Below are 25,815 nucleotides of genomic sequence, written 5' to 3' on the forward strand. Positions count from 1 at the left end.
AGTGTTTAACATGATGTTTTAATGACCAACTCATCTCTGTACCCCATACAATTATCAAACACAGATACAACCACAAAGATCAAGGATGTTTTCCAATCCCTCGCAAAGGGCACCTATTGATATATTTGTAAAACAAAAAAAGAAAAGAAAAAGAAGCAAATATTGACCATGGTGAAGTTAGTAATAACAGTTTGGATGGTGTATCAATACAACCAGTCACTACAAAGATACAGGCGTCCTTCCTAACTCAGTTGCCGGAGAGGAAGGAAACCGCTCAGGGATGTCACCATTGAGGCCAATGGTGACTTTAAAACACTTACAGAGTTTAATGGCTGTGATTGGAGAACACGGAGGATGGATCAACAGCATTGTAGTTACTCCACAATTACTGACCTGAAATGACAGAGTGAAAAGAAGGAAGTCTGCACAGGATAAAAATATGACAAAACGTGCATGATGTTTACGATAAGGCACCACAGTAATACTGCCAGTATGAGAATACTTTCTGAAGGCTCGTAGCGGCTGCATTATTTACGTGGCAGAAAAACACTCAGCGCTCCACAAAGCACTTCAAAGCCTTCACTCCACGTTAAGGGCCAGGAGAAGAGAAGGAGTGGTTTTCCCGGGCGATTTCCCCGAGAAATAAGACAAACAAGAGCATCCACATGCAGTCATAATAGCCTAGCGACCCAATTAAAAAAGTTTCCACCCTCCATAATATCAATGTGCCCCAGTTGTGTGCAGGAAGATATAGCGCTCTCTGCTCCCTCAACACATCAACCAAATAGATCTGTTTATGCATTTGAGTCATGACTATTTAACAGTGTGTTTATTATTCGCAGTCAGTCAGCTTTTCACAGATTTGCAGGAGCGCGTCATGTCTCCAAGGTTTTTGGAAAGCAATTTCTATTTCAAGGTTAGGCTTCTGATAGCTCTATACTTGATACCAATTCAATGCATTTCAATTGAACTTCCTTTGGGGAAAAAAATCACTCCGTTCCATTCAAGTCCATTTTTTGAATGAATTCAACTAGGCAAATCAAATTCAAATTGAATGTCAATGCAGTATACATTTATGATAATACATTGATACCAACCCTGGTTTGTTATTTAGCCTTATTCTCGCAGAGAAGTGTACCACGGACAGTGTGACTATTTCTAGCATTGAATCACTTCGCAGATCAAACAACCCTGTGGGTGCAAAGGAACTGTCACACTGACTCTCATCGTCTCATAAGAAAAGTGATGAGGAAAGTAAGGAAATAAAGGAAATAAAGCTCTAGGCTATATAGAACTGTCAGGGTCACTCATACCTATTATTTTCAGTTCAAAGGAAGGACAACGAATGCCTATTACCATTTAGATTAAGTTGTTGTATGTCCATTCTGTTTTAGTTTAGTCATCAGTGTGCACTTCTAGATTTGTTGTCCTGTTTCCCAAGTAGGCAAACTTTCAGACGAACTTTGATTTGCCCAAAATAGCCACAATATTCATTTGTTATTGTAATAACCATCCAGTAACAGCTCACCAATATGAAATACAACTATTGTACAACTATAGTACAACTGAAAGCCCAAGGGTTATGCTGTCCTATATTTCTCCCTGTTTAGACCATTGCATGGCAAATAGTCCAGAAACAAAGGACAATGCCCAAGGACTAGTCAGGCCTTCCCCCTCTGAGCAGCCAAAATGTATCTGTTACAGTATCTAGAGGACTGACTGATAGATACCAACCAAGGATACTATATAATTATACTTTCTAAAAACGTGTTCACTGAGAATAACTCTGATGCTGTCTATATGGATGTATGATCTCTGTGGTAACTGTTCTCCGAGGATAACTGAGGCTGTCTATATGGATGTATGATCTCTGTGGTAACTGTTCTCCGAGGATAACTGAGGCTGTCTATATGGATGTATGATCTCTGTGGTAACTGTTCTCCGAGGATAACTGAGGCTGTCTATGTGGATGGATGATCTCTGTGGTAACTGTTCACTAGGGATAACTCTGATGCTGTCTATATGGATGTATGATCTCTGTGGTAACTGTTCTCCGAGGATAACTGAGGCTGTCCATGATGTGGATGTATGATCTCTGTGGTAACTGTTCTCTGAGGATAACTGAGGCTGTCTATGTGGATGTATGATCTCTGTGGTAACTGTTCACTAGGGATAACTCTGATGCTGTCTATATGGATGTATGATCTCTGTGGTAACTGTTCTCCGAGGATAACTGATGCTGTCTATGTGGATGTATGATCTCTGTGGTAACTGTTCACTAGGGATAACTCTGATGCTGTCTATATGGATGTATGATCTCTGTGGTAACTGTTCACTAGGGATAACTCTGATGCTGTCTATATGGATGTATGATCTCTGTGGTAACTGTTCACTAGGGATAACTCTGATGCTGTCTATATGGTTGTATGATCTCTGTGGTAACTGTTCTCCGAGGATAACTCTGATGCTGTCTATATGGATGTATGATCTCTGTGGTAACTGTTCTCTGATGGTAACTAATGCTGTCTATATGGATGGATGTTCTCTGTGGTAACTGTTCTCTGATGGTAACTGATGCTGTCTATATGGATGGATGATCTCTGTGGTAACTGTTCTCTGAGGATAACTGATGCTGTCTATATGGACGTATGATCTCAGTGGTAACTGTTCTCTGAGGATAACTCTGATGCTGTCTATATGGATGTATGATCTCTGTGGTAACTGTTCTCCAAGGATAACTCTGATGCTGTCTATATGGATGTATGATCTCTGTGGTAACTGTTCTCTGATGGTAACTGATGCTGTCTATATGGATGGATGTTCTCTGTGGTAACTGTTCTCTGATGGTAACTGATGCTGTCTATATGGATGGATGATCTCTGTGGTAACTGTTCTCTGAGGATAACTGATGCTGTCTATATGGACGTATGATCTCAGTGGTAACTGTTCTCTGAGGATAACTCTGATGCTGTCTATATGGATGTATGATCTCTGTGGTAACTGTTACCTGATGGTAACTGATGCTGTCTATATGGATGGATGATCTCTGTGGTAACTGTTCACTAGGGATAACTCTGATGCTGTCTATATGGATGTATGATCTCTGTGGTAACTGTTCTCTGATGGTAACTGATGCTGTCTATATGGATGGATGATCTCTGTGGTAACTGTTACCTGATGGTAACTGATGCTGTCTATATGGATGGATGATCTCTGTGGTAACTGTTCTTTGAGGATAACTGATGCTGTCTATATGGACGTATGATCTCAGTGGTAACTGTTCTCTGAGGATAACTCTGATGCTGTCTATATGGATGTATGATCTCTGTGGTAACTGTTCTCTGATGGTAACTGATGCTGTCTATATGGATGTATGATCTCTGTGGTAACTGTTCACTAAGGATAACTCTGATGCTGTCTATATGGATGTATGATCTCTGTGGTAACTGTTCTCTGAGGATAACTCTGATGCTGTCTATATGGATGTATGATCTCTGTGGTAACTGTTCTCTGAGGATAACTCTGATGCTGTCTATATGGATGTATGATCTCTGTGGTAACTGTTATCTGAGGATAACTCTGATGCTGTCTATATGGATGGATGATCTCTGTGGTAACTGTTCACTGAGGATAACTCTGATGATATCTATATGGATGTATGATCGCTGTGCTAACTTGAATCTGGACAGGGTGAACTCTAAATTTCTCTGAGGTTTTATTGTCCTCAGGATTTCTGTTGTATTTACATTGGTCTAATCCCACACACAAGCTCTTAAATGATGTGGCCCTCTGTTGAGATAGGTCCTGGGAGTGTTTAGGTTACTGTAAACTTGGCATCGTTTGATTGGTGAATGGTGGTTGGTTTTGGGTTGAGAGGTTACAGTTTCAGATGTTATAATTGGGGATGAAATGCTTTTTTCTCTCTATTATTCTGTGTCCAGTTAATGGAGGAAGGTTGTATGATCAATTCTAATTTCCTAGGCTTCTGGCCTAGTAGGGATCTCTTTGTTCATGCTTTGACTTCCAAGTTAACCTTACGATCAATATGCCTAGAATTATGCTTTGTTAATGTCAGTATTGCCTTGTTTAAGAGTATTCCTTTTATATGAATCCATTCATTTGACAAAGTAATTAAATACACTTGTATGTAGAATTCCATTCTCAGACGTTGCCTATTACTGTAACTCAGCTGTAGTGATCTTGCATATTACTAAATCCTCTTTCTGGAGTCAGATCAACCTTTTTAATAGGCTAATTGCTTCGTCTTATTACTAGCCGCATGTGAGGCATTTATAATATCATATATACATGTCAAATGAATGATTGTCTCAGTCAGAGAATGTGGCCTGTTGGAGATTGGCTGCTCCCTGTGTTCTGTGTGCTTTGATCAAAGTAGGGAGAATGAGAGCGACAGTGAGCTGCACATGGCGTCACTGGGGGTTATGAGAAGAGAAGCGCTCCCACCAATGCCTGTGACAGCGGGTACTCTTCTCTCCCAGCTTTGCACAAGATGATGACATGAACAATGATGCACATCTGAAGAAAGGGATGAGACATAGAGAATCTCTCTCTCTAGCTTGCTCTCTCTTTCTCTGGACCTTCCCTGTGGATTTCGAGAGAGAGCAAAACATTTTTTGACTGAAGTTACAGAACTCTGTTTTTCACAATCTGACAGTGCTCTATCAGGGCTTCTTCAAAGAAACAATCATATGGGGCGGCAGGGTAGCCTAGTGGTTAGAGCGTTGGACTAGTAACCGAAAGGTTGCAAGTTCAAATCCCCGAGCTGACAATGTACAAATCTGTCGTTCTGCCCCTAAACAGGCAGTTAACCCACTGTTCCTAGGCCATCATTGAAAATAAGAATTTGTTCTTAACTGACTTGCCTAGTAAAATAAAGGTAAAAAAAAATATGTTGATCGTGGACCCTTAGAGGAAATTCTATTTCTTGCAAAGTTTTGTAATGCTCTGGTTTTGGATTTGGTTCATGCATATTGGATGAGGTGTGTGACGCCTCTGTACTTTAGTCTAGTGCATTCACAAAAGTCCTAAGCCATTGCAGCATCTATAGCATAAAATACATCAAAATACAAAAACCCTGAAGCTCAAGGCAAAACAAAAGAATGAATCTAGAGGTCGAAAGAAACGCACATCTGTTTAGGTGAGGTGCTGGCTAGCGGAGTAGAACACTGACAAAGAAAAGGAGAGTCTCACACTCTAGGAGCTCAGATGCAATAATGCAATAATATCCAATCTTTCAACAGACAAGCTGTCTTCGTCAGGGTATAATGACAAACACTGCAGTTCACTAGTTTATATAGTGTCAATGGACACACACACAGGTGTCTGTAATCATGGCTGGCTGTGGCCTGATATCTTTGGTTAATTCCCAGATATAAAAATAACGTACCAAAAACATGGATGGATAGCATAGATTTAAAGATACAATTTAGCAACATAAGCCTACAAACATTTACAATAGCAAAATCACAATCGCAAGAATGGCTTCAGATCAAAGTCTACGTTGAGAGCGATAGAAGCAAGGGTCTTTAAATTAAAGATCCAGGCAGCCTCTCGTTTTAACAATAAATTGTCGAGGTCACCCCCTCTCCTAGCGAGGGTGACATGTTCGATGCCGATATAACGTAGGGACGAAATCGAGTGGTTTACTTCCCAAGAAGTGTGCCGCAACTGGATAAGTCAAGTTTTTTCACCAAATGCTGCTACGATGCTCCGAGACTCGTACTTTTAATTCGCACTTTGTTTTTACCCACATCATTTTTTACCACAAGGACAAGTTATAGAAAAAAGTAGCCTCTTGAAATGATCTTGTTTGAACCACGTAGTCTATTGTTTGAATAACTTAGTATCTCTTTCAAATGACTGAATTGTTCTTTGTCTAATTATGCCTCATTTGTTATGCAGCTTGTCAGACCGCGATGCCTGCAGCCATCCGTTGATATGACAGTTATTTGACAGCCTAAAAGAGTGCTGCTTTTGAATGCCCGAGTGTATAAGTAGGCAAGTGTGGAGCGAGGAGCAGAGCATATTTTCACCTCCAATTTTGCTCTGGTAATGCTCAGCCACAAGCTCTGGGCATGCTCTGCCTGGCATTTATAATTTCCTTTATCACTATTATTTTAACTAGGCCTATTCAGTTGTTTTAGATAGGCAATACATAGGCTACTGTAAAATATATATTGTTTTTTCTTGGAATAGAAACACCATAATATAAATACATTTAATGAAGCTAAAATATCTCAAATAAATCCTAAATAATAAAGGCCAGTATCAGCTTCTGGTCATGAATTAAAGGGAATAAATGATATCAAGCTACAGCGATCAAATGATTTGCGCACAGCAAACACCAACAAGCTTCACATGTGTATTGAGCGTGGGAAATGCTCGCTACAAATGAAATATTATACTTATCATAAAGACAGAAAAATGCACATGTGAAAGCTTGATTACATAAAGGAATATTAGTGGGAATACAGCCATAATATAAACTGGAGAAAGGAGAATGGAATATATTCAAAAAGATAAACATTGAAAAATACGTTGATGAAGCAGCCGCCGTGTGTGGATGCTATTTTTCAAAATCTATTACTTTTAAGTAGGGACCGGCACAGAGTCCAGGAGGACAGTCTCACATGGCTACAGAGTAAGTAGGGACCGGCACAGAGTCCAGGAGGACAGTCTCACATGGCTACAGAGTAAGTAGGGACCGGCACAGAATCCAGTAGGACAGTCTCACATGGCTACAGAGTAAGTAGGGACCGGCACAGAATCCAGTAGGACAGTCTCACATGGCTACAGAGTAAGTAGGGACCGGCACAGAATCCAGTAGGACAGTCTCACATGGCTACAGAGTAAGTAGGGACCGGCACAGAGTCCAGGAGGACAGTCTCACATGGCTACAGAGTAAGTAGGGACCGGCACAGAGTCCAGGAGGACAGTCTCACATGGCTACAGAGTAAGTAGGGACCGGCACAGAGTCCAGGAGGACAGTCTCACATGGCTACAGAGTAAGTAGGGACCGGCACAGAATCCAGTAGGACAGTCTCACATGGCTACAGAGTAAGTAGGGACCAGCACAGAGTCCAGGAGGACAGTCTCACATGGCTACAGAGTAAGTAGGGACCGGCACAGAATCAAGTAGGACAGTCTCACATGGCTACAGAGTAAGTAGGGACCGGCACAGAGTCCAGGAGGACAGTCTCACATGGCTACAGAGTAAGTAGGGACCGGCACAGAGTCCAGGAGGACAGTCTCACATGGCTACAGAGTAGAGGTCGACCGATTATGATTTTTCAACACCGCTGCCGATTATTGGAGGGCCAAAACAGCCGATACCGATTAATCGGCCGATTTTTATATATATATATATATATATATATATATATTTGTAATAATGACAATTACAACTTATTTTTACTTCATATAATACATCAATAAAATCAATTTAGCCCCAAGTAGATAATGAAACATGTTCAATTTGGTTTAAATAATGCAAAAACAAAGTGTTGGAGAAGAACGTAAAAGTGCAATACAGTGGGGCAAAAAAGTACTTAGTCAGCCACCAATTGTGCAAGGCCTCAAAATTCAATACTACCTAAACCATCTAAACTGGAACAACCATCTCATTAATGGATGAAACCCCTCAAATTGGATTAGTTTAGGAAAATTGTGGTTATTTATCTTTTGTATATTATAAGATCAGTTAATCAGTCAATGTGCGTGAGGAAACATAGATATTAAAACTATTCTAAAAATCTACTTGCAAAAAAGCATGATGGGAAATATGTGAATGAGGCCCCTCCCACGTCTTTTTCACTCAGTTAACGGAAATGAATTCAACACAGTCGAGTAACAATACTACGCCATTTTAAAATATTTATTGAATCAAATATTAATTTGATAAGGCAAAGCTAAAAATATTGATTTTAATGCATCCTCGAAGGAGCACTTGAGAGAGAGAACTAACATAATGGATGGATTTGGCGGACGGATTGCTAAATAAATCCTTGCATTGCAGAGATCAACTTGCTGTGGCAGTTTTATAGCCTCTTGCAGTAGCAGTAATAAACGGTTACTACCTTGCTATTCTGTGCAGACTGACACAAACTGATTTAGGCCATTTCAAACACTTCAAGCTTCCAGGAGTCAAAAGCCACCAACTGGGCAAACAAATGTCAGAGGTGCGCACCGATTATTTTGACAGTAATATTGTGTAGAGTTGATTTTATTAGCAGGAAGAAGTTTAACTAATGTCTAAATGTGGGGTCTTTGTAAAACAAAAGTGTCACAATACAGTGCTTTCAGAAAGTATTCACACCCCATTACTTTTTTCCACATTTTGTTGTGTTACAGTCCTTTTTTTCACTGGCCTACACACAATACCCCATAATGTCAAAGTGGAATTATGTTTTTTAAAATGTGCATAAGTTAACAATTTGTATAAGCTGAAATGTCTTTAGTCAGTACATATTCAACCCCTTTTTATGGCAAGCCTAAATACCTCATCTCTGTACCCCACACATACAATTATCTGTAAGGTCCCTCAGTCGAGCAGTGAATTTCAAACACAGATTCAACCATAAAGACCAGGAAGATTTTCCAATGCCTCGCAAAAAAGGGCACCTATTGGTAAATGGGTAAAAAAAACGACACAAAAAAACAGACATCAAGCATCCCTTTGATCATGGTGAAGTTATTCATTACACTTTGGATGGTGTATCAATACACCCAGTCACTACAAAAATACAGGCGTCCTTCCTAACTCAGTTGCTGGAGAGGAAGGAAACCACTCAGGGGTTTCACCATGAGGCCAATGGTGACTTTAAAACAGAGAGTTTAATGGCTGTGATAGAAGAAAACTGAGGACGGATCAACAACATTGTAGTTAATCCACAATTACTGACCTGAAATGACAGAATACAAATATTCTAAAACAAGGCATTACTGCAAAAAATATGGCAAAGCAATTAACCCTTTGTCCTGAATACAATGTTTTATGTTTTGGAAGAAAACCGAAATATGTACCACTCTCCATATTTTTATGCATAGTGGTGGCTGCATCATGTTATGGGTATGCTTGTAATCGTTCAGGACGGGGGAGTTTTTCAAGATAAAAAATAAATGCAATGGAGCAATGCAAAGGCAAAATCCTAGAGGAAAACCTGGTTCAGTCTGCTTTCCACCAGACTCTGGGAGATTAATTCACCTTTAAGCAGGAGAATAACCTACAATACAAGGCCAAATCTACACTAGAGTTGCTTAGCAAGAAGACAGTGAAAGTTCCTGAGTGGCCGTGTTAGATTTTCTAGCAGATTTAAATCAAAACTCTATGGCAAGACCTGAAAATAGTTGTGTAGCAATGATCAATAACCAATTTGTCAGAGCTTGAAGAATTTAAAAAAACAATAATGGGCAAATGTTGCACAATCCAGGTGTGGAAAGCTCTTAGAAGCTTACCCAAAAAGACTCTGAGCTGCTATACTTATCTAATCAAGATATATTAGTGTTTTATTCATATGTTGTTTTACAAATGTTAGCATTTCTCTTCCACTTTTACATTAGAGAATTTTGTGTAGATCGTTGACCAAAAACTAAACAAAAGTGGAAAAAGTCTAAGGGTTTCAATACTTTCTGGGCATATTTACCAATCAGGGCATTTGAAGCTGTTCAGAAATCTTCATGCCTTCTGCTAAACCTGGTCTGATATTACAATTCGCAAAAAAATAGCTGTGATTGGGAGTCCCATAGGGCGGCACACAATTGGCCCAGCATCGTCCGGGTTTGGCAGGTGTTAGGCCATCATTGTCAATAAGAATTTGTTCTTAATTGACTTCCCTAGTTAAATAACGGTTAAATACTTTTAAAAAATGCTCTGCTCTACACTCGCCTACTCAAAAGCAGCCCTGCTTTAGGATATCTAAAAACTGGGCTTCCGTATTAATATGTTTGTGTATCATGACTGAAATACTGTGCCAGTCTACACACCAGAATGGCTTTCCAAGACGTGTTGAGTGTTCCTGAATGGTCCAGTCTCCATCCTGACTTGTATCTGCTTTAAAAAAGAATCAGAGATAAGGCTTGAATATTGCTGTCCATCAATGATTCCCAACCAAATTTACTGAGCTTGAGCAATTTTGACAAAACAATGGATATACAGTGCATTCTGAAAGTATTCAGATCCCTTCACCTTTTCCACATTTTGTTACGTTACAGCCTTATTCTAAAATGTAATCAATTGTTTTTCTCTCTCAACAAGCTACACACAATACCCCATAATGACAAATCAAACATATGTTTTTGAAGTATTTGCAAATGCATTAAAAATAAAAACTGAAATCACATTTACATAAGTATTCAGACCCTTTGAAGCACCTTTTGCAATGATTACATTATCAAGTCTTGGTATTGACGCTACAAGTTTGGCACACCTGTATTTGGGGAGTTTCTCCCATTCTTCTCTGTAGATCCTCTCAAGATCTGTCAGGCTGGATGGGGAGCATTGCTGCACAGCTATTTTCAGGTCTCTCCAGGGATCTTCGATTGGGTTCAAGTCCGTGCTCTGGCTGGGCAACTCAAGGACATTCAGACACTTTTCCCGAAGCCACTCCTGCGTTGTCTTGGCTGTGTGCTTAGGGTCGTTGTCCTGTTGGAAGGTGAACCTTCGCCCCAGTCTGACATTCCGAACGCTCTGGAGCAGGTTTTCATCAAAGATATCTCTGTACTTTGTGTCATTCATCTTTCCCTTGGGGCCTCCAGAGTGGCGCAGCGCTTACGGCTTCACTACAGATCCGGGTTCGATCCCGGGCTGTGTCGCAACCGGCCGTGCCCGGGAGACCCATGAGGCGGCGCACAATTGGCCCAGCGTCGTCCAAGTTAGGGGAGGGTTTGGCTGGCCGGGATGTCCTTGTTCATTCGCGTTGTAGCAACTCCTGTGGCGGGTCGGGCACATACACACTGACATGGTCATCAGTTGTACGTAGTTTCCTCCGACACATTGGTGCGGCTGTCTTCCGGGTTAAGGGAGCAGTGTGTAAAGAAGCAGTGCGGCTTGGCAGGGTTGTGTTTTGGAGGACACATGCCTCTCGACCTTCGCCTCTCCCGAATCCGTACGGGAGTTGCAGCAACTGTAACCACCAATTTGGATATTGGGGAGAAAAAGGGGTAAAAATTACAAAAAAAATGTATCTTTCCCTCGATCCTGACTAATCTCCCAGTCCCTGCGACTGAAAAATACTCCCACAGCATGATGCTGCCACCACCAAGTGGTACCCCAGACGTGACGCTTGGCATTCAGTCCAAAGAGTTCAATCTTTGTTTCATCAGACCAGAGAATCTTGTTTCTCATGGTCTGAGAGTCTTTACGTGCCTTTTGGCAAACTCCAAGTTGCCTGTCGTGCCTTTTACTGAGGAGTGGCTTCCGTCTAGCCATTCTACCATAAAGGCCTGATTGGTGGAGTGCTGCAGAGATTATTGTCCTTCTTGAAGGTTCTCCCATCTCCACAGAGGAACTCTGTCAGAATGACCATTGGGTTCTTGGTCACCTCCCTGACTAAGGCCCTTCTCCCCCGATTGCTCAGTTTTGACGGGTGGCCATCTCTAGGATGAGTCTCGGTGGTTCTAAACTTGTTACATTTAAGAATGATGGAGGCCACTGTGTTATTGGGGACCTTCAATGCTGCAGAAATGTTTTGGTACCCTTCCCAGTTCTGTGCCTCGACACAATCCTGTCTCGGAGCTCTACGGACAATTCCTCCGACCTCGTGGCTTGGTTTTTGCTCTGTCAACTGTGGGACCTTATATGGACAGGTGTGTGCTTTACCAAATCTATACCATAGGTGACTCCAATCAAGTTGTAGAAACATATCACAGATGATCAATGGAAACAAAATGCACCTGAGCTCAATTTCGAGTCTGAATACTTATGTAAATACAGTATTTATGTTTTTTTATTTTTAATGCATTTGCAAAAATTTCTAAAAACCTGTTTTGACTTTGTCATTATGGTGTATTGTGTGTAGGTTGATTAGGGGAAAAATATTTAATCAATTTTAGAATAAGGCTGTAACGTAGCAAAATGTGGAGAAAGGGAAGGGTCTGAATACTTTCTGAATGCACTGTATGTGCAAAGTTGGTAGAATCTTAATAAAAATTATTCACAGCTGTAATGGCTGCCAAAGTTGCGGGACGGTTGAGCTAAATTAGGCTAATGTGATTAGCATGAGGTTGTAAGTAACAAGAACATTTCCCACGACATAGACATATCTGATATTGACAGAAAGCTTAAATTCTTGTTAATCTAACAGCACTGTCCAATTTACAGTAGATATTACAGTGAAAGAATACCATGCTATTGTTTGAGGAGAGTGCACAGTTATGAACTTGAAAATGTATTAATAAACCATTTGGGCAATCTTGATACAACATTTTGAACAGATAAGCAATGGTTCATTGGACCAGTCTAAATACACTGCTCCCATCTAGTGGCCAAAATCTGAATTGCTCCTAGGCTAGAATAATACATTATGGCATTTCTCTTGCATTTCAAAAATGATGGTATTATCTTTTACCATATCTAATGTGTTATATTCTCCTACATGAATTTAACATTTCCACAAACTTCAGTGTTTCCTTTCAAATGGTATCGAGAATATGCATATCCTTGCTTCAGGTGCTGAGCTACAGGCAGTTAGATTTGGGTATGTCATTTTAGGTGAACATTTTTTTTAAGGGGCGTATCCTTATGTCAGGGGTGTGAAGACATACACAATTTATATGATTTTTCTTTCATTTTGAAAATGCGGAGTAGGTTGTGTAGATTGTGTAGCTCGATGGGGGGGAATTGAATATTATCCCCTTTTTAGATTAAATTAAAAGGCAGAAAATGTGAAGACTGTGCAAGGAGTGTGTAAACTTTCTCTAGTGACTGTACATATCTTAGTAGTGGAAATTGTTGTAGATGTTGACTGTCTTTTTCTCTCTCCCTCTCCCTTTCTCCAGATCTGTCGGTGTAATGTGAAGGAGAACCAGCAGCAGTTTTTCCACAGCCTGGCGGTGAGACAGAGCCTTGCACTCCACTTCAACATCCAGCAGGACTGTGGCCACTTCCTGGCCGATGTCCCCCCCCGCCTGCTGCCCTGGGAGGAGGAGGAGGAAGAGGAAGACAATGAGGAAGGGCAGAAAGAGACAAAGGATAAGGAGTCAAGAAGGAAGAAGGAGACTGTCGAAACAACGAATGCCATGCAGAACAGGCATGCCGAGGATGCCCAGATCCCAGGCCACCACATGGGCACCACCGGCCGCCTGCGCAGCCGAGTGGTGGTGATCACCCGTGAGGTGCCCTTCCAGACCGTTGCTGACTTCGTCAGGGAGGGCGCAGTCCGGCACGCCCGCAACCCAGACCTGTACGAACGCCAGGTGTGCCTGCTGCTTTTACAGCTGTGCTCAGGCCTGGAGCACATGAAGCCCTACCACGTGACCCACTGTGATCTGCGTCTGGAAAACCTGCTGCTGGTGCACTGCCACCCGGGAAACCCCTGGAACTTGGACCTGCTCGAGCCCAACAATAACAGCAGCAACAGTGCCACCTCCGGGGCAGGTGCTGCCAACACGGCCACCAACGCCACCTGCCCTGCCCGCCTCATCATAAGCAACTTCTCCCAGGCCAAGCAGAAGAGCCCCCTGGTGGTGGACCCCAGCGCGCTGTGCAACCAGTCGCGACTGGCGCCCGAGATCGTCACAGCGACGCAGTATCGCAAGTGCGACGAGTTCCAGACAGGCATCCTCATCTACGAGATGCTGCACCGGCCCAACCCCTTCGAGGAGACACCCGAGCTGAAGGAGAGGGAGTACACCTGGGCTGACCTGCCGCCACTCCCGGCCCGCTCCCTCTACTCCCAGGGCCTGCAGCAGTTGGCCAGCCTCCTGCTCACCGTCAACCCCTCGGAAAGGATCCAGATGGCCGAGGCCAGGGCCTGCCTGCAGTGTCTGCTCTGGGGGCCCCGTGAGGACCTCTTCCAGGCTCTCAGCTACACCAGTGGCCAGACATCAGGCACCAACTCCAGCCAGCACGAGACCACCCTCCAGAACTGGCTGGACCTGAAGAGGACGCTGATGATGATCAAGTTCGCAGAGCGTTCGCTGGACACGGGCTGTGGCGTGAGCCTGGAGGATTGGCTGTGCTGCAAGTACTTGGCCTTCGCGACCACAGACACGCTCAGCCGAGTGGTGCGCATCCTCCAGCAGCAACACTCACAGTCCCAGCATCTGACCCAGTCTCAGCAGCACCTAACCCAATCCCAACACCTGACCCACTCCCAACCGCTCTGAGCTCCATTACTCACTAGCTTCTCACCGCTCATCCAATTCTCTCTGGACTCGTGTCGTAATGCTAACAGATCTTACCCTCTCGTCTCTGTCCCTTCAACAACGCCACCAAACCATGAGGGGAAAATCTATGGTAAAAAACTGTAATAAATCATTAGCCTTATTGTGGACTATGACATTGTATGCAGTGCTCAGATGTTTCACCAGTGTATCTTTTCTTTTGGTGGGAAAAAAGTGTAGGGGGGGGTGTTATCAAATTAAACCTGCTTCAATGTACGATGAAGTACTCGGATGAGACAAAAAGTGCTTTGATACTACAAACTGGCAAATAGTCCTCGCTTGGTAAAATCTCAATGAGCTTCAATGAACAAGTAGGACAAAAACATAAAGCGTCAAAAAGGATGCTTGAATTGCTCTCAGCTGGAGTTGCCACGGCAACAGGTTATCTCCACATTCAATTCAATGGGCCCCGGTCTGAAAATCCAATCTCCTCAGACTTTGGTCTTCTTTCACATTATTAGCCAATTATTGCACAGGTCCTCTTTGCCATGGTTTGTTTTTTCAGTTCACAGTATGTGACAATAATACGGCAGCACTGAGACTGGACATAAGCCAAGTGATAGTGACCACATAGCCCAGCCAATATCTGCTGGCTCCAGTTGCTCTGACATCCCCTTGTTGTCTGTGTGGTTGTGTAGCCACCTCTCAAAACCGTCTCAAAGACATGAGTCCCATAGGGAATTCCGAGGGATTTAGCCTTCAGATCAGAGCTATCCTAACTAGAGCTGTCTGTCACCTTGAACTAAGACATTTGAATAATGCAGTTGAGTTTAGCTTTGAATGGATTTCAAGATAGAATGTCAATGTGCATAGTGTAGGGGTCATGCTTGCCCCCAATGCTTCAGCTCAGTCCTAGTCTAAAAATCTCCAATAATCTTCTCAGCGCTCGCCCACTCCCTTTCACTGTCAACCATTACTGAGCGGGGAGAAAGGGAGGGTTGAGGCTCCAAGGACGATTGATTAAGAATGAAGAATACAGGCTCCTCAGTTCCCCAAGGACGACAGACACCCAACCCAAATTTAGCATTACATCTTCTCCTCTACCATAAACTAAACCACCCAATAAGGAGGGAAAACCTCCTTATTCTTAGGTACATCGTTGGAATTATTTTTCATCCACCAAGTGTGTTATGCAAACCGAGAATCGCCAAAGTTCTGCCCCGCAGTCTCCATTTTGACAATTGTGAGAAATACATTGAGGCGACAAGATTTTAGATGTTCATATAAGAGGCGTCTGTTTCAGTTCATCAAAGGTGAATGCATTGTAACACAGTCATTTGAAGTGCCCTTACCACTGCTTAAATACAGTACATGATTCTGCAATCAATCCAGGCTGCCATGTTGCTTCGTAGTATCATTGATGAGAAGTTAGACAATAGTCGGACATGAAAGCACTCCCAATGTAATTTGCTCGTTTTTAAGCAAAGCCAGAACTTCGAATACTAGGAAGTCTGTTTTAGTTGTGTGTTTCGTGGACAAACACTATTTTTCCTTTGGATATGTGCAATTCATGTAAAATGTTGTTATGAACTATGAAAATGACTGTACTTAAACATGTACGTAGCCTACTTTTATCACTTTTCAGTTATTCTCGCTTCCATTATTATTTCCGGCACATAACTGGCAATGATGTTTAGCTGAAAAGGCAGGATTTAGTCTCAAACCCTGATGTGGAACTTGTTGTGGTGAGCTCAGACAACATTATTGCAGCGCGTAGAGGGACTTTGTTGTTTCAGGGGCTGCTTGTTGGATTTTCTTTTTTTTGTATTTGTTTCTAGTCTTTAATTATACTTTTATTTGTTAATATAAGATGCTTGTGTGTTTGTAATTGACTGCTTCCTGGCCTGGGTGATATGATCAATGTTTTGCACATTCAGTAGAACTCAAGCGTTCCTAAAGCGCCGGAATGGAAATGTAGAAGCCAAACGGAGTGACAGGTCGTAATAAAAAGCAGTTCTAGCCTGGTAACACTGCTCAGTCTGGATTAACCAGGCTAGTTCCAGCCCTCGTGGAAAGAAACACGCGGTGTTTTGCTCAGCAGCAGCACATGGAATGTAGGAGTCTCTCTGGACAGGAGTGAAGCTTCGGTTGGAACTGAAAGGATCCCATGAACCTGGACTTATTATTCCCAATAGACTGTGTTAGCCACTCAGCCTCCGTTTTGGGGCATTTCACTAGTTAACCACTATACATGACAAGCATTCCCGATCAATAGAGAATGGCCACTGCCTTAAACCCCTGCTTCCTGCACATCTAACCACACCACCCAACCACTGAGATTCATATGCCTATTGTCCTATATCCGTTTTATGGGCTGCCATGGGAACTCACTACAACTGTTGCAAATACATATCCATCCCTCTGCCTCATCAGCATTGGTGATGCCACTGCACACAGTCAGCTTGTGGTCTATTATAGCCAAATGAATGAGCGTTTGGCTTTATGGCCTGTGTCTGTCTGCCTGGAATCAATGCAACTGAAATACATGGCTTTGGTTGGCTTTGCTTCTATCAGTTAGGGGGCTTACTGAAGACAATAGAGACCGTTTGTGTGCTTTTGTGGTTGAACAATGTGAGAGATTTCGGCAGATCCCACATACTTTGGACTCACAGGTTGACTGACGTCTCTAGCAGTGCTAGTTCGACACAGCAGATCCCTATAATAAAGGATTGTAATAATGTCAAATTATAGTTGATAGCTTGACACAAATACCCAGCAGAGTACCCTGATATTTTTTATTCTGTAACTCTCTAGATTTATATATCCACAATAGGAGGGTGCGATGGCCTCCGGCATAACAGATCTAATGGGGTTTACTACACACATTGCACAACAGATTTCCAAACCTAACAGGTGTATGACTCTGAAACACACATATTTGGGATTCCTCTTGTAATGTTTTGTCATCCTGTGCGTGTCCATGCAGGTTTGGTTTCTCTTACTAAAGTATGGAACTGTTCTGCTTATTCACCTCTACTCGTCAAACAGCATCCTGTGAGAAGATGGCCAAACTCTGCCATGGTTTCCCTTCTATATCCAAATGAATAACATGTCATAGCAGCCAGACACTCACTACCTTGGGTCAGTGGCGGAGAACTACTGGGAACTACTGTGAGGAAGGGATCCTGTGTATTTCGATATAGGGTCAGATGTGATGTCAAGGACATCGAATGGTGACTTCAGGTCAAAGAGTCCAGGCCGCTGAGGAATGCATGTGGACTGCACTGGTGGCTGTCCTTGTATCTAGAGAGTCAACATTTATATTATTCTAATGTAATCTATAATCTACACTATTTACAGAATTTACAGTGCACCACTATCGGTCTGTCACGACAGACAAGATACCATCAGCTTGACTTTTTTGTCTCATTTGTTTTGGGAGAAAACTGGTGAATTGTTTTTTTCTGTCCAGAAGAATGTTGTTATAAAACTATAGTGTTCTCACCTTTTGGAAAAAGAGTGTTTGCATACAGATTCATGTACAGTATTTTTCCCTCTTGTAAATGATCGAGTTAAACTACTTTAACAGCCAGTTGAGAGGAGGGTTTTTGAATGAATAACAAACACCATTAAAAACACATTGTTCATGGATAGTGTTGCCAACAGTGAGTTCGCAGTTTTTTATCATTGCATTTGAATCGCCACTGAACATAAAAAGTAAACTCTCTTGGCTTTCTATATATGTGTATATCTCTTGGCCTATTGCCATTTTATTGTTGATCAAGTAACCGACAGTAACACAACAATAAATGTATGTTTTTATATACATTGTGTGTGAGACCCCATTATTGCCGATCTGTGTCAGCCGCTTGCATGTCCCTCTTGTGGTGATGAAGTGTAACAACTGACTAATACAAGGGCTGCATCCCGATAGTCGAGTTGGCTTCCTTATGAGGTAGGATCCTCCCCTTGACTCCTTTCCACTTATTTGCGCTGCCGTAACAAAAGCAAGACTGGTGAAAGGTAATACCTTGTAATTAACCACTGTGTTGCTTTCACGTCGTCTGTGCTTTCAGATTATCCGGGCAAATGAAGGAGATGACACTGTCATGTTTTGTCATTTATTATCTTGTCTTGTCCCTGTGCTTCCCATTCTATTCGTTTCCCTCTGCTGGTCTTATTAGGTTCTTTCCCTCTTTCTATCCCTCTCTCTCCCCCTCCCTCTCTCACTCTCTCGCTCTCTCTTCTCTCTATCGTTCCGTTCCTGCTCCCAGCTGTTCCTATTCCCCTAATCAATCATTTAGTCTTCCCACACCTGTTCCCGATCCTTTCCCCTGATTAGAGTCCCTATTTCTTCCTTTGTGTTCCGTTCCTGTCCTGTCGGTTCCTTGTCTAGAATTCACCGTGCTGTGTTTGTGTATCGCCCTGTCGTGTCGTGTTTTCCTCAGATGCTGCGTGGTGAGCAGGTGTCTGAGTCTGTCTGGTTCAAGTGCCTTCCCGAGGCAACCTGCTGTTCACCTGCTGTTCAAGATCGAGTCTCCAGTTTGTCCTCGTCATTTCGAGTGAAAGTTGTGTTTTTTGTTTGTATTTACTTTACTGGATTAAAGACTCTGTTTTCGCCAAGTCGCTTTTGGGTCCTCTTTCACCTGCATGACAGAAGGAACCGACCAAGGAATGGACCCAGCGACTTCAGACGCTCGTTACACTGCCGTCGAGATCCAAGGAGCCATGCTCGGCAGACACGAGCAGGAATTGTCTGCTGCTCGCCATGCCGTGGAGAACCTGGCCGCTCAGGTTTCCGACCTCTCTGGACAGTTCCAGAGTCTACGTCTCGTGCCACCTGTTACTTCCTGGCCTGCCGAGCCTCCAGAACCTAGGGTTAATAACCCACCTTGCTACTCCGGGCAGCCCACTGAGTGCCGCTCCTTTCTCACGCAGTGTGAGATTGTGTTCTCTCTCCAACCCAACACATACTCTAGAGAGAGAGCTCGGGTTGCTTACGTCATTTCACTCCTTACTGGCCGGGCTCGAGAATGGGGCACAGCTATCTGGGAGGCAAGGGCTGATTGCTCTAACAAGTTCCAGAACTTTAAAGAGGAGATGATTCGGGTTTTTGACCGTTCAGTTTTTGGTAGGGAGGCTTCTAGGGCCCTGGCTTCCTTATGCCAAGGTGAACGGTCCATAACGGATTATTCTATTGAGTTTCGCACTCTTGCTGCCTCTAGTGAGTGGAACGAGCCGGCGCTGCTCGCTCGTTTTCTGGAGGGACTCCACGCAGTGGTTAAGGATGAGATTCTCTCCCGGGAGGTTCCTTCAGATGTGGACTCTTTGATTGCTCTCGCCATCCGCATAGAACGACGGGTAGATCTTCGTCACCGGGCTCGTGGAAGAGAGCTCGCATCAACGGTGTTTCCCTGCTCCGCATCGCAACCATCTCCCTCCTCTGGCTCAGGGTCTGAGCCCATGCAGCTGGGAGGGATTCGCATCTCGACTAAGGAGAGGGAACGGAGGATCACCAACCGCCTGTGCCTCTATTGCGGAGTTGCTGGACATTTTGTTAATTCATGTCCAGTAAAAGCCAGAGCTCATCTGTAAGCGGAGGGCTACAGGTGAGCGCAACTACTCAAGTCTCTCCATCAAGATCCTGTACTACTTTGTCGGTCCATCTACGCTGGACCGGTTCGGGTGCTACATGTAGTGCCTTGATAGACTCTGGGGCTGAGGGTTGTTTCATGGACGAAGCATGGGTTCGGAAACATGACATTCCTTTCAGAGAGTTAGAGAAGCCTACGCCCATGTTCGCCTTAGATGGTAGTCATCTTCCCAGTATCAGATTTGAGACACTACCTTTAACCCTCACAGTATCTGGTAACCACAGTGAGACTATTTCTTTTTTGATTTTTCGTTCACCGTTTACACCTGTTGTTTTGGGTCATCCCTGGCTAGTATGTCATAATCCTTCTATTAATTGGTCTAGTAATTCTATCCTATCCTGGAACGTTTCTTGTCATGTGAAGTGTTTAATGTCTGCCATCCCTCCCGTTTCTTCTGTCCCTACTTCTCAGGAGGAACCTGGCGATTTGACAGGAGTGCCGGAGGAATATCATGATCTGCGCACGGTCTTCAGTCGGTCCCGAGCCAACTCCCTTCCTCCTCACCGGTCGTATGATTGTAGTATTGATCTCCTTCCGGGGACCACTCCTCCTCGGGGTAGACTATACTCTCTGTCGGCTCCCGAACGTAAGGCTCTCGAGGATTATTTGTCTGTGTCTCTTGACGCCGGTACCATAGTGCCTTCTTCCTCTCCGGCCGGGGCGGGGTTCTTTTTGTTAAGAAGAAGGACGGTACTCTGCGCCCCTGCGTGGATTATCGAGGGCTGAATGACATAACGGTTAAGAATCGTTATCCGCTTCCCCTTATGTCATCAGCCTTCGAGATTCTGCAGGGAGCCAGGTGCTTTACTAAGTTGGACCTTCGTAACGCTTACCATCTCGTGCGCATCAGAGAGGGGGACGAGTGGAAAACGGCGTTTAACACTCCGTTAGGGCATTTTGAGTACCGGGTTCTGCCGTTTGGTCTCGCCAATGCGCCAGCTGTTTTTCAGGCATTAGTTAATGATGTTCTGAGAGACATGCTGAACATCTTTGTTTTTGTCTATCTTGACGATATCCTGATTTTTTCTCCGTCACTCGAGATTCATGTTCAGCACGTTCGACGTGTTCTACAGCGCCTTTTAGAGAATTGTCTCTACGTAAAGTCTGAGAAGTGCTCTTTTCATGTCTCCTCCGTTACTTTTCTCGGTTCCGTTATTTCCGCTGAAGGCATTCAGATGGATTCCGCTAAGGTCCAAGCTGTCAGTGATTGGCCCGTTCCAAGGTCACGTGTCGAGTTGCAGCGCTTTTTAGGTTTCGCTAATTTCTATCGGCGTTTCATTCGTAATTTCGGTCAAGTTGCTGCCCCTCTCACAGCTCTTACTTCTGTCAAGACGTGTTTTAAGTGGTCCGGTTCCGCCCAGGGAGCTTTTGATCTTCTAAAAGAACGTTTTACGTCCGCTCCTATCCTCGTTACTCCTGACGTCACTAGACAATTCATTGTCGAGGTTGACGCTTCAGAGGTAGGCGTGGGAGCCATTCTATCCCAGCGCTTCCAGTCTGACGATAAGGTTCATCCTTGCGCTTATTTTTCTCATCGCCTGTCGCCATCTGAGCGCAACTATGATGTGGGTAACCGTGAACTGCTCGCCATCCGCTTAGCCCTAGGCGAATGGCGACAGTGGTTGGAGGGGGCGACCGTTCCTTTTGTCGTTTGGACAGACCATAAGAACCTTGAGTACATCCGTTCTGCCAAACGACTTAATGCCCGTCAAGCTCGTTGGGCGTTGTTTTTCGCTCGTTTCGAGTTTGTGATTTCTTACCGTCCGGGTAGCAAGAACACCAAGCCTGATGCCTTATCCCGTCTGTTTAGTTCTTCTGTGGCTTCTACTGATCCCGAGGGGATTCTTCCTTATGGGCGTGTTGTCGGGTTAACAGTCTGGGGAATTGAAAGACAGGTTAAGCAAGCACTCACGCACACTGCGTCGCCCGCGCGCTTGTCCTAGTAACCTCCTTTTCGTTCCTGTTTCCACTCGTCTGGCTGTTCTTCAGTGGGCTCACTCTGCCAAGTTAGCTGGTCATCCCGGTGTTCGAGGCACTCTTGCGTCTATTCGCCAGCGCTTTTGGTGGCCGACTCAGGAGCGTGACACGCGCCGTTTCGTGGCTGCTTGTTCGGACTGCGCGCAGACTAAGTCGGGTAACTCTCCTCCTGCCGGTCGTCTCAGACCGCTCCCATTCCTTCTCGACCATGGTCTCACATCGCCCTAGACTTCATTACCGGTCTGCCTTTGTCTGCGGGGAAGACTGTGATTCTTACGGTTGTCGATAGGTTCTCTAAGGCGGCACATTTCATTCCCCTCGCTAAACTTCCTTCCGCTAAGGAGACGGCACAAATCATTATCGAGAATGTATTCAGAATTCATGGCCTCCCGTTAGACGCCGTTTCAGACAGAGGCCCGCAATTCACGTCACAGTTTTGGAGGGAGTTCTGTCGTTTGATTGGTGCGTCCGTCAGTCTCTCTTCCGGGTTTCATCCCCAGTCTAACGGTCAAGCAGAGAGGGCCAATCAGACGATTGGTCGCATACTACGCAGCCTTTCTTTCAGAAACCCTGCGTCTTGGGCAGAACAGCTCCCCTGGGCAGAATACGCTCACAATTCGCTTCCTTCGTCTGCTACCGGGTTATCTCCGTTTCAGAGTAGTCTGGGTTACCAGCCTCCTCTGTTCTCATCCCAGCTTGCCGAGTCCAGCGTTCCCTCCGCTCAAGCGTTTGTCCAACGTTGTGAGCGCACCTGGAGGAGGGTGAGGTCTGCACTTTGCCGTTACAGGGCACAGACTGTGAGAGCCGCCAATAAACGCAGGATTAAGAGTCCAAGGTATTGTTGCGGCCAGAGAGTGTGGCTTTCCACTCGCAACCTTCCTCTTACGACAGCTTCTCGTAAGTTGACTCCGCGGTTCATTGGTCCGTTCCGTGTCTCCCAGGTCGTCAATCCTGTCGCTGTGCGACTGCTTCTTCCGCGACATCTTCGTCGCGTCCATCCTGTCTTCCATGTCTCCTGTGTCAAGCCCTTTCTTCGCACCCCGTTCGTCTTCCCTCCCCCTCCCGTCCTTGTCGAGAGCGCACCTATTTACAAGGTACATAAGATCATGGACATGCGTTCTCGGGGACGGGGTCACCAATACTTAGTGGATTGGGAGGGTTACGGTCCTGAGGAGAGGAGTTGGGTTCCGTCTCGGGACGTGCTGGACCGTTCACTCATTGATGATTTCCTCCGTTGCCGCCAGGATTCCTCTCGAGTGCGCCAGGAGGCGCTCGGTGAGTGGGGGGTACTGTCATGTTTTGTCATTTATTATCTTGTCTTGTCCCTGTGCTTCCCATTCTATTCGTTTCCCTCTGCTGGTCTTATTAGGTTCTTTCCCTCTTTCTATCCCTCTCTCTCCCCCTCCCTCTCTCACTCTCTCGCTCTCTCTTCTCTCTATCGTTCCGTTCCTGCTCCCAGCTGTTCCTATTCCCCTAATCAATCATTTAGTCTTCCCACACCTGTTCCCGATCCTTTCCCTGATTAGAGTCCCTATTTCTTCCTTTGTGTTCCGTTCCTGTCCTGTCGGTTCCTTGTCTAGAATTCACCGTGCTGTGTTTGTGTATCGCCCTGTCGTGTCGTGTTTTCCTCAGATGCTGCGTGGTGAGCAGGTGTCTGAGTCTGTCTGGTTCAAGTGCCTTCCCGAGGCAACCTGCTGTTCACCTGCTGTTCAAGATCGAGTCTCCAGTTTGTCCTCGTCATTTCGAGTGAAAGTTGTGTTTTTTGTTTGTATTTACTTTACTGGATTAAAGACTCTGTTTTCGCCAAGTCGCTTTTGGGTCCTCTTTCACCTGCATGACAGACACAGTGGGGAGAAGCCACTCTAGACTATTGAGCAACTGTGGTTTTATCTGTGTGAGTTGAACGCTTTGTTCATTGTCAGTCTCATATAAGTGAAAGGTATGTACAGAGCTTAAAGACACTTGTGGCATCTGGATATGTTGGGCGTCATGATAGAAACATCAGAAATGTGGAGAAGCCAACAACAGAATGGTGTGGGCGTATACCGGTCATTACAAATATTAATGTGAGTAGATCGCTGATTGGCCAGCTCAATCCTCCTCAGGAGGATGACATCATCCTTTATGAGGAAATAGCAAGATTTTGTGAAAACGTCGGGTTGGAGATTAACGTTCGAGGTGGGGTTTTTTAAGTGTTTTTTTTTTCTCCAATTGATGCTTTGGCCAGAAATACCAATATATGAGTCGACAACATTATTTGGGTATGAGTTAAGAGAATAGGAATTTTTAAAAGTGCTTTTTCACTGGACAGTTTAACATTTTATTTTAAAGTACAATATACTGTACAGTACAGTACTAGATATCAATATTTACTCAGCATTGACCACAAGGTGGAGACATTTGAAAACGGTCCAGAAATATGACAATGGAGCCTATGGGGCAACGGCATGTTCCTGTAGCCTCAAATCCACTGCCATTGTAAGAAAAAAATGACTGTTGGAGATTGATGCGTTGTCAGTGCAGGAAGCTGGTTGATGGACAAACATTATTATGAAGCAACAGTCCATACAGTCTCTAGCACACTGTCGTGTCATAATAACGCTTGTCTGTGGGCCTGTCTGTCTGTTTATCCGTCTGTTTATCTGTCAGTCTTTCTGAATCTTGACACAAGTCCCTCAGAAATTAAATGTATGATTATAGACTCTTGATCTGCTCGAGACAAAATCTAATGGAGGACAATGAAGTGTTGCATATACAGTGGGGCAAAAAAAGTCCTGGAGTGGCCTAGCCAGTCTCCAGATCTCAACCCCATAGAAAATCTTTGGAGGGAGTTGAAAGTCCGTGTTGCCCAGCAACAGCCCCAAAACATCACTGCTCTAGAGGAGATCTGCATGGAGGAATGGACCGAAATACCAGCAACAGTGTGTGGAAACCTTGTGAAGACTTACAGAAAACGTTTGACCTCTGTCATTGCCAACAAAGGGTATATAACAAAGTATTGAGATAAACTTTTGTTATTGACCAAATACTTATTTTCCACCATAATTTGCAAATAAATTCATTAAAAATCCATCATAGTTGAAGTGTACCTATGATGAAAATTACAGGCCTCATCTATTTAAGTGGGAGAACTTGCACAATTGGTGGCTGACTAAATACGTTTTTGGCCCACTGTATAACCCAGTTACAATTGTGTGTGGTGACTGTTGTTTCATACCTGGGTTTCATAGAGCCAGCTCAGTGTTATCATGGAGGTTATTGCTCAGTTGCATAACCGTCCGTTGCATAATTGCAAGGCAGAGAATCAATAAAATATGAGAGGGAAGTGAACCGTGTGAGCTGCACCTCTCCCCCAGAGTCTATTCTCCAGATAGCCTATAAACCTCTATCTACTGCTTGACGAGAAGTGACTAAGAACTATGAATTCACAAAAGCAGTGATATCATTTATTTGTAAAAAATAATCATTGGGAGGTGAATAAATTCCCAGCAGGGTTACATAGGAGTTGAAAGTGCAAAAACAAAATTGTTGAGAGACAAGTGAATTTGACCTGACTTCATGTTTTAGTTGTGGATAAGCTTTCCATTCATGATGTCGAAGCCCATTATTTCAATATTCTCATGGCTTTTATTCGGAACACTTTGTTGTACAGTTCTGTTCAGACCTCAGGGGCCCTATCAAGCGTCAGAGTAGGAGTGCTGATCTAAGATCAGGTCCCACACTGTCCAATCAATCTTATTCATTGTGATCTAAAAGGCTAAACTGTTCCTAAATCGGCACTCGGTACTCAGACGCACTTGATACAGCCCCTGACTGTTATTTTTTAATAAATGATTTAGTACTG

At 44.0% G+C, this 25,815-nt stretch overlaps 1 protein-coding gene across 3 annotated transcripts in view; it reads left to right on the plus strand.

Annotated features, from left to right (window-relative positions):
- peak1 (pseudopodium-enriched atypical kinase 1) overlaps positions 1-18,168 on the plus strand; it is a 247,211-nt gene extending 229,043 nt beyond the window's left edge. For all 3 annotated transcript variants that reach the window (XM_046357731.1, XM_046357736.1, XM_046357742.1), the window contains one exon: positions 13,015-18,168. In XM_046357731.1, the coding sequence (XP_046213687.1) occupies positions 13,015-14,343 (1,329 nt within the window). In that variant the 3' untranslated portion in view covers positions 14,344-18,168. The remainder of the gene's footprint in view (positions 1-13,014) is intronic.
- The last annotated feature ends 7,647 nt before the right edge of the window (positions 18,169-25,815 follow it).

Source organism: Oncorhynchus gorbuscha, linkage group LG01 (assembly GCF_021184085.1).
Source record: "Oncorhynchus gorbuscha isolate QuinsamMale2020 ecotype Even-year linkage group LG01, OgorEven_v1.0, whole genome shotgun sequence".
NCBI classification, from domain to species: domain Eukaryota; kingdom Metazoa; phylum Chordata; class Actinopteri; order Salmoniformes; family Salmonidae; genus Oncorhynchus; species Oncorhynchus gorbuscha.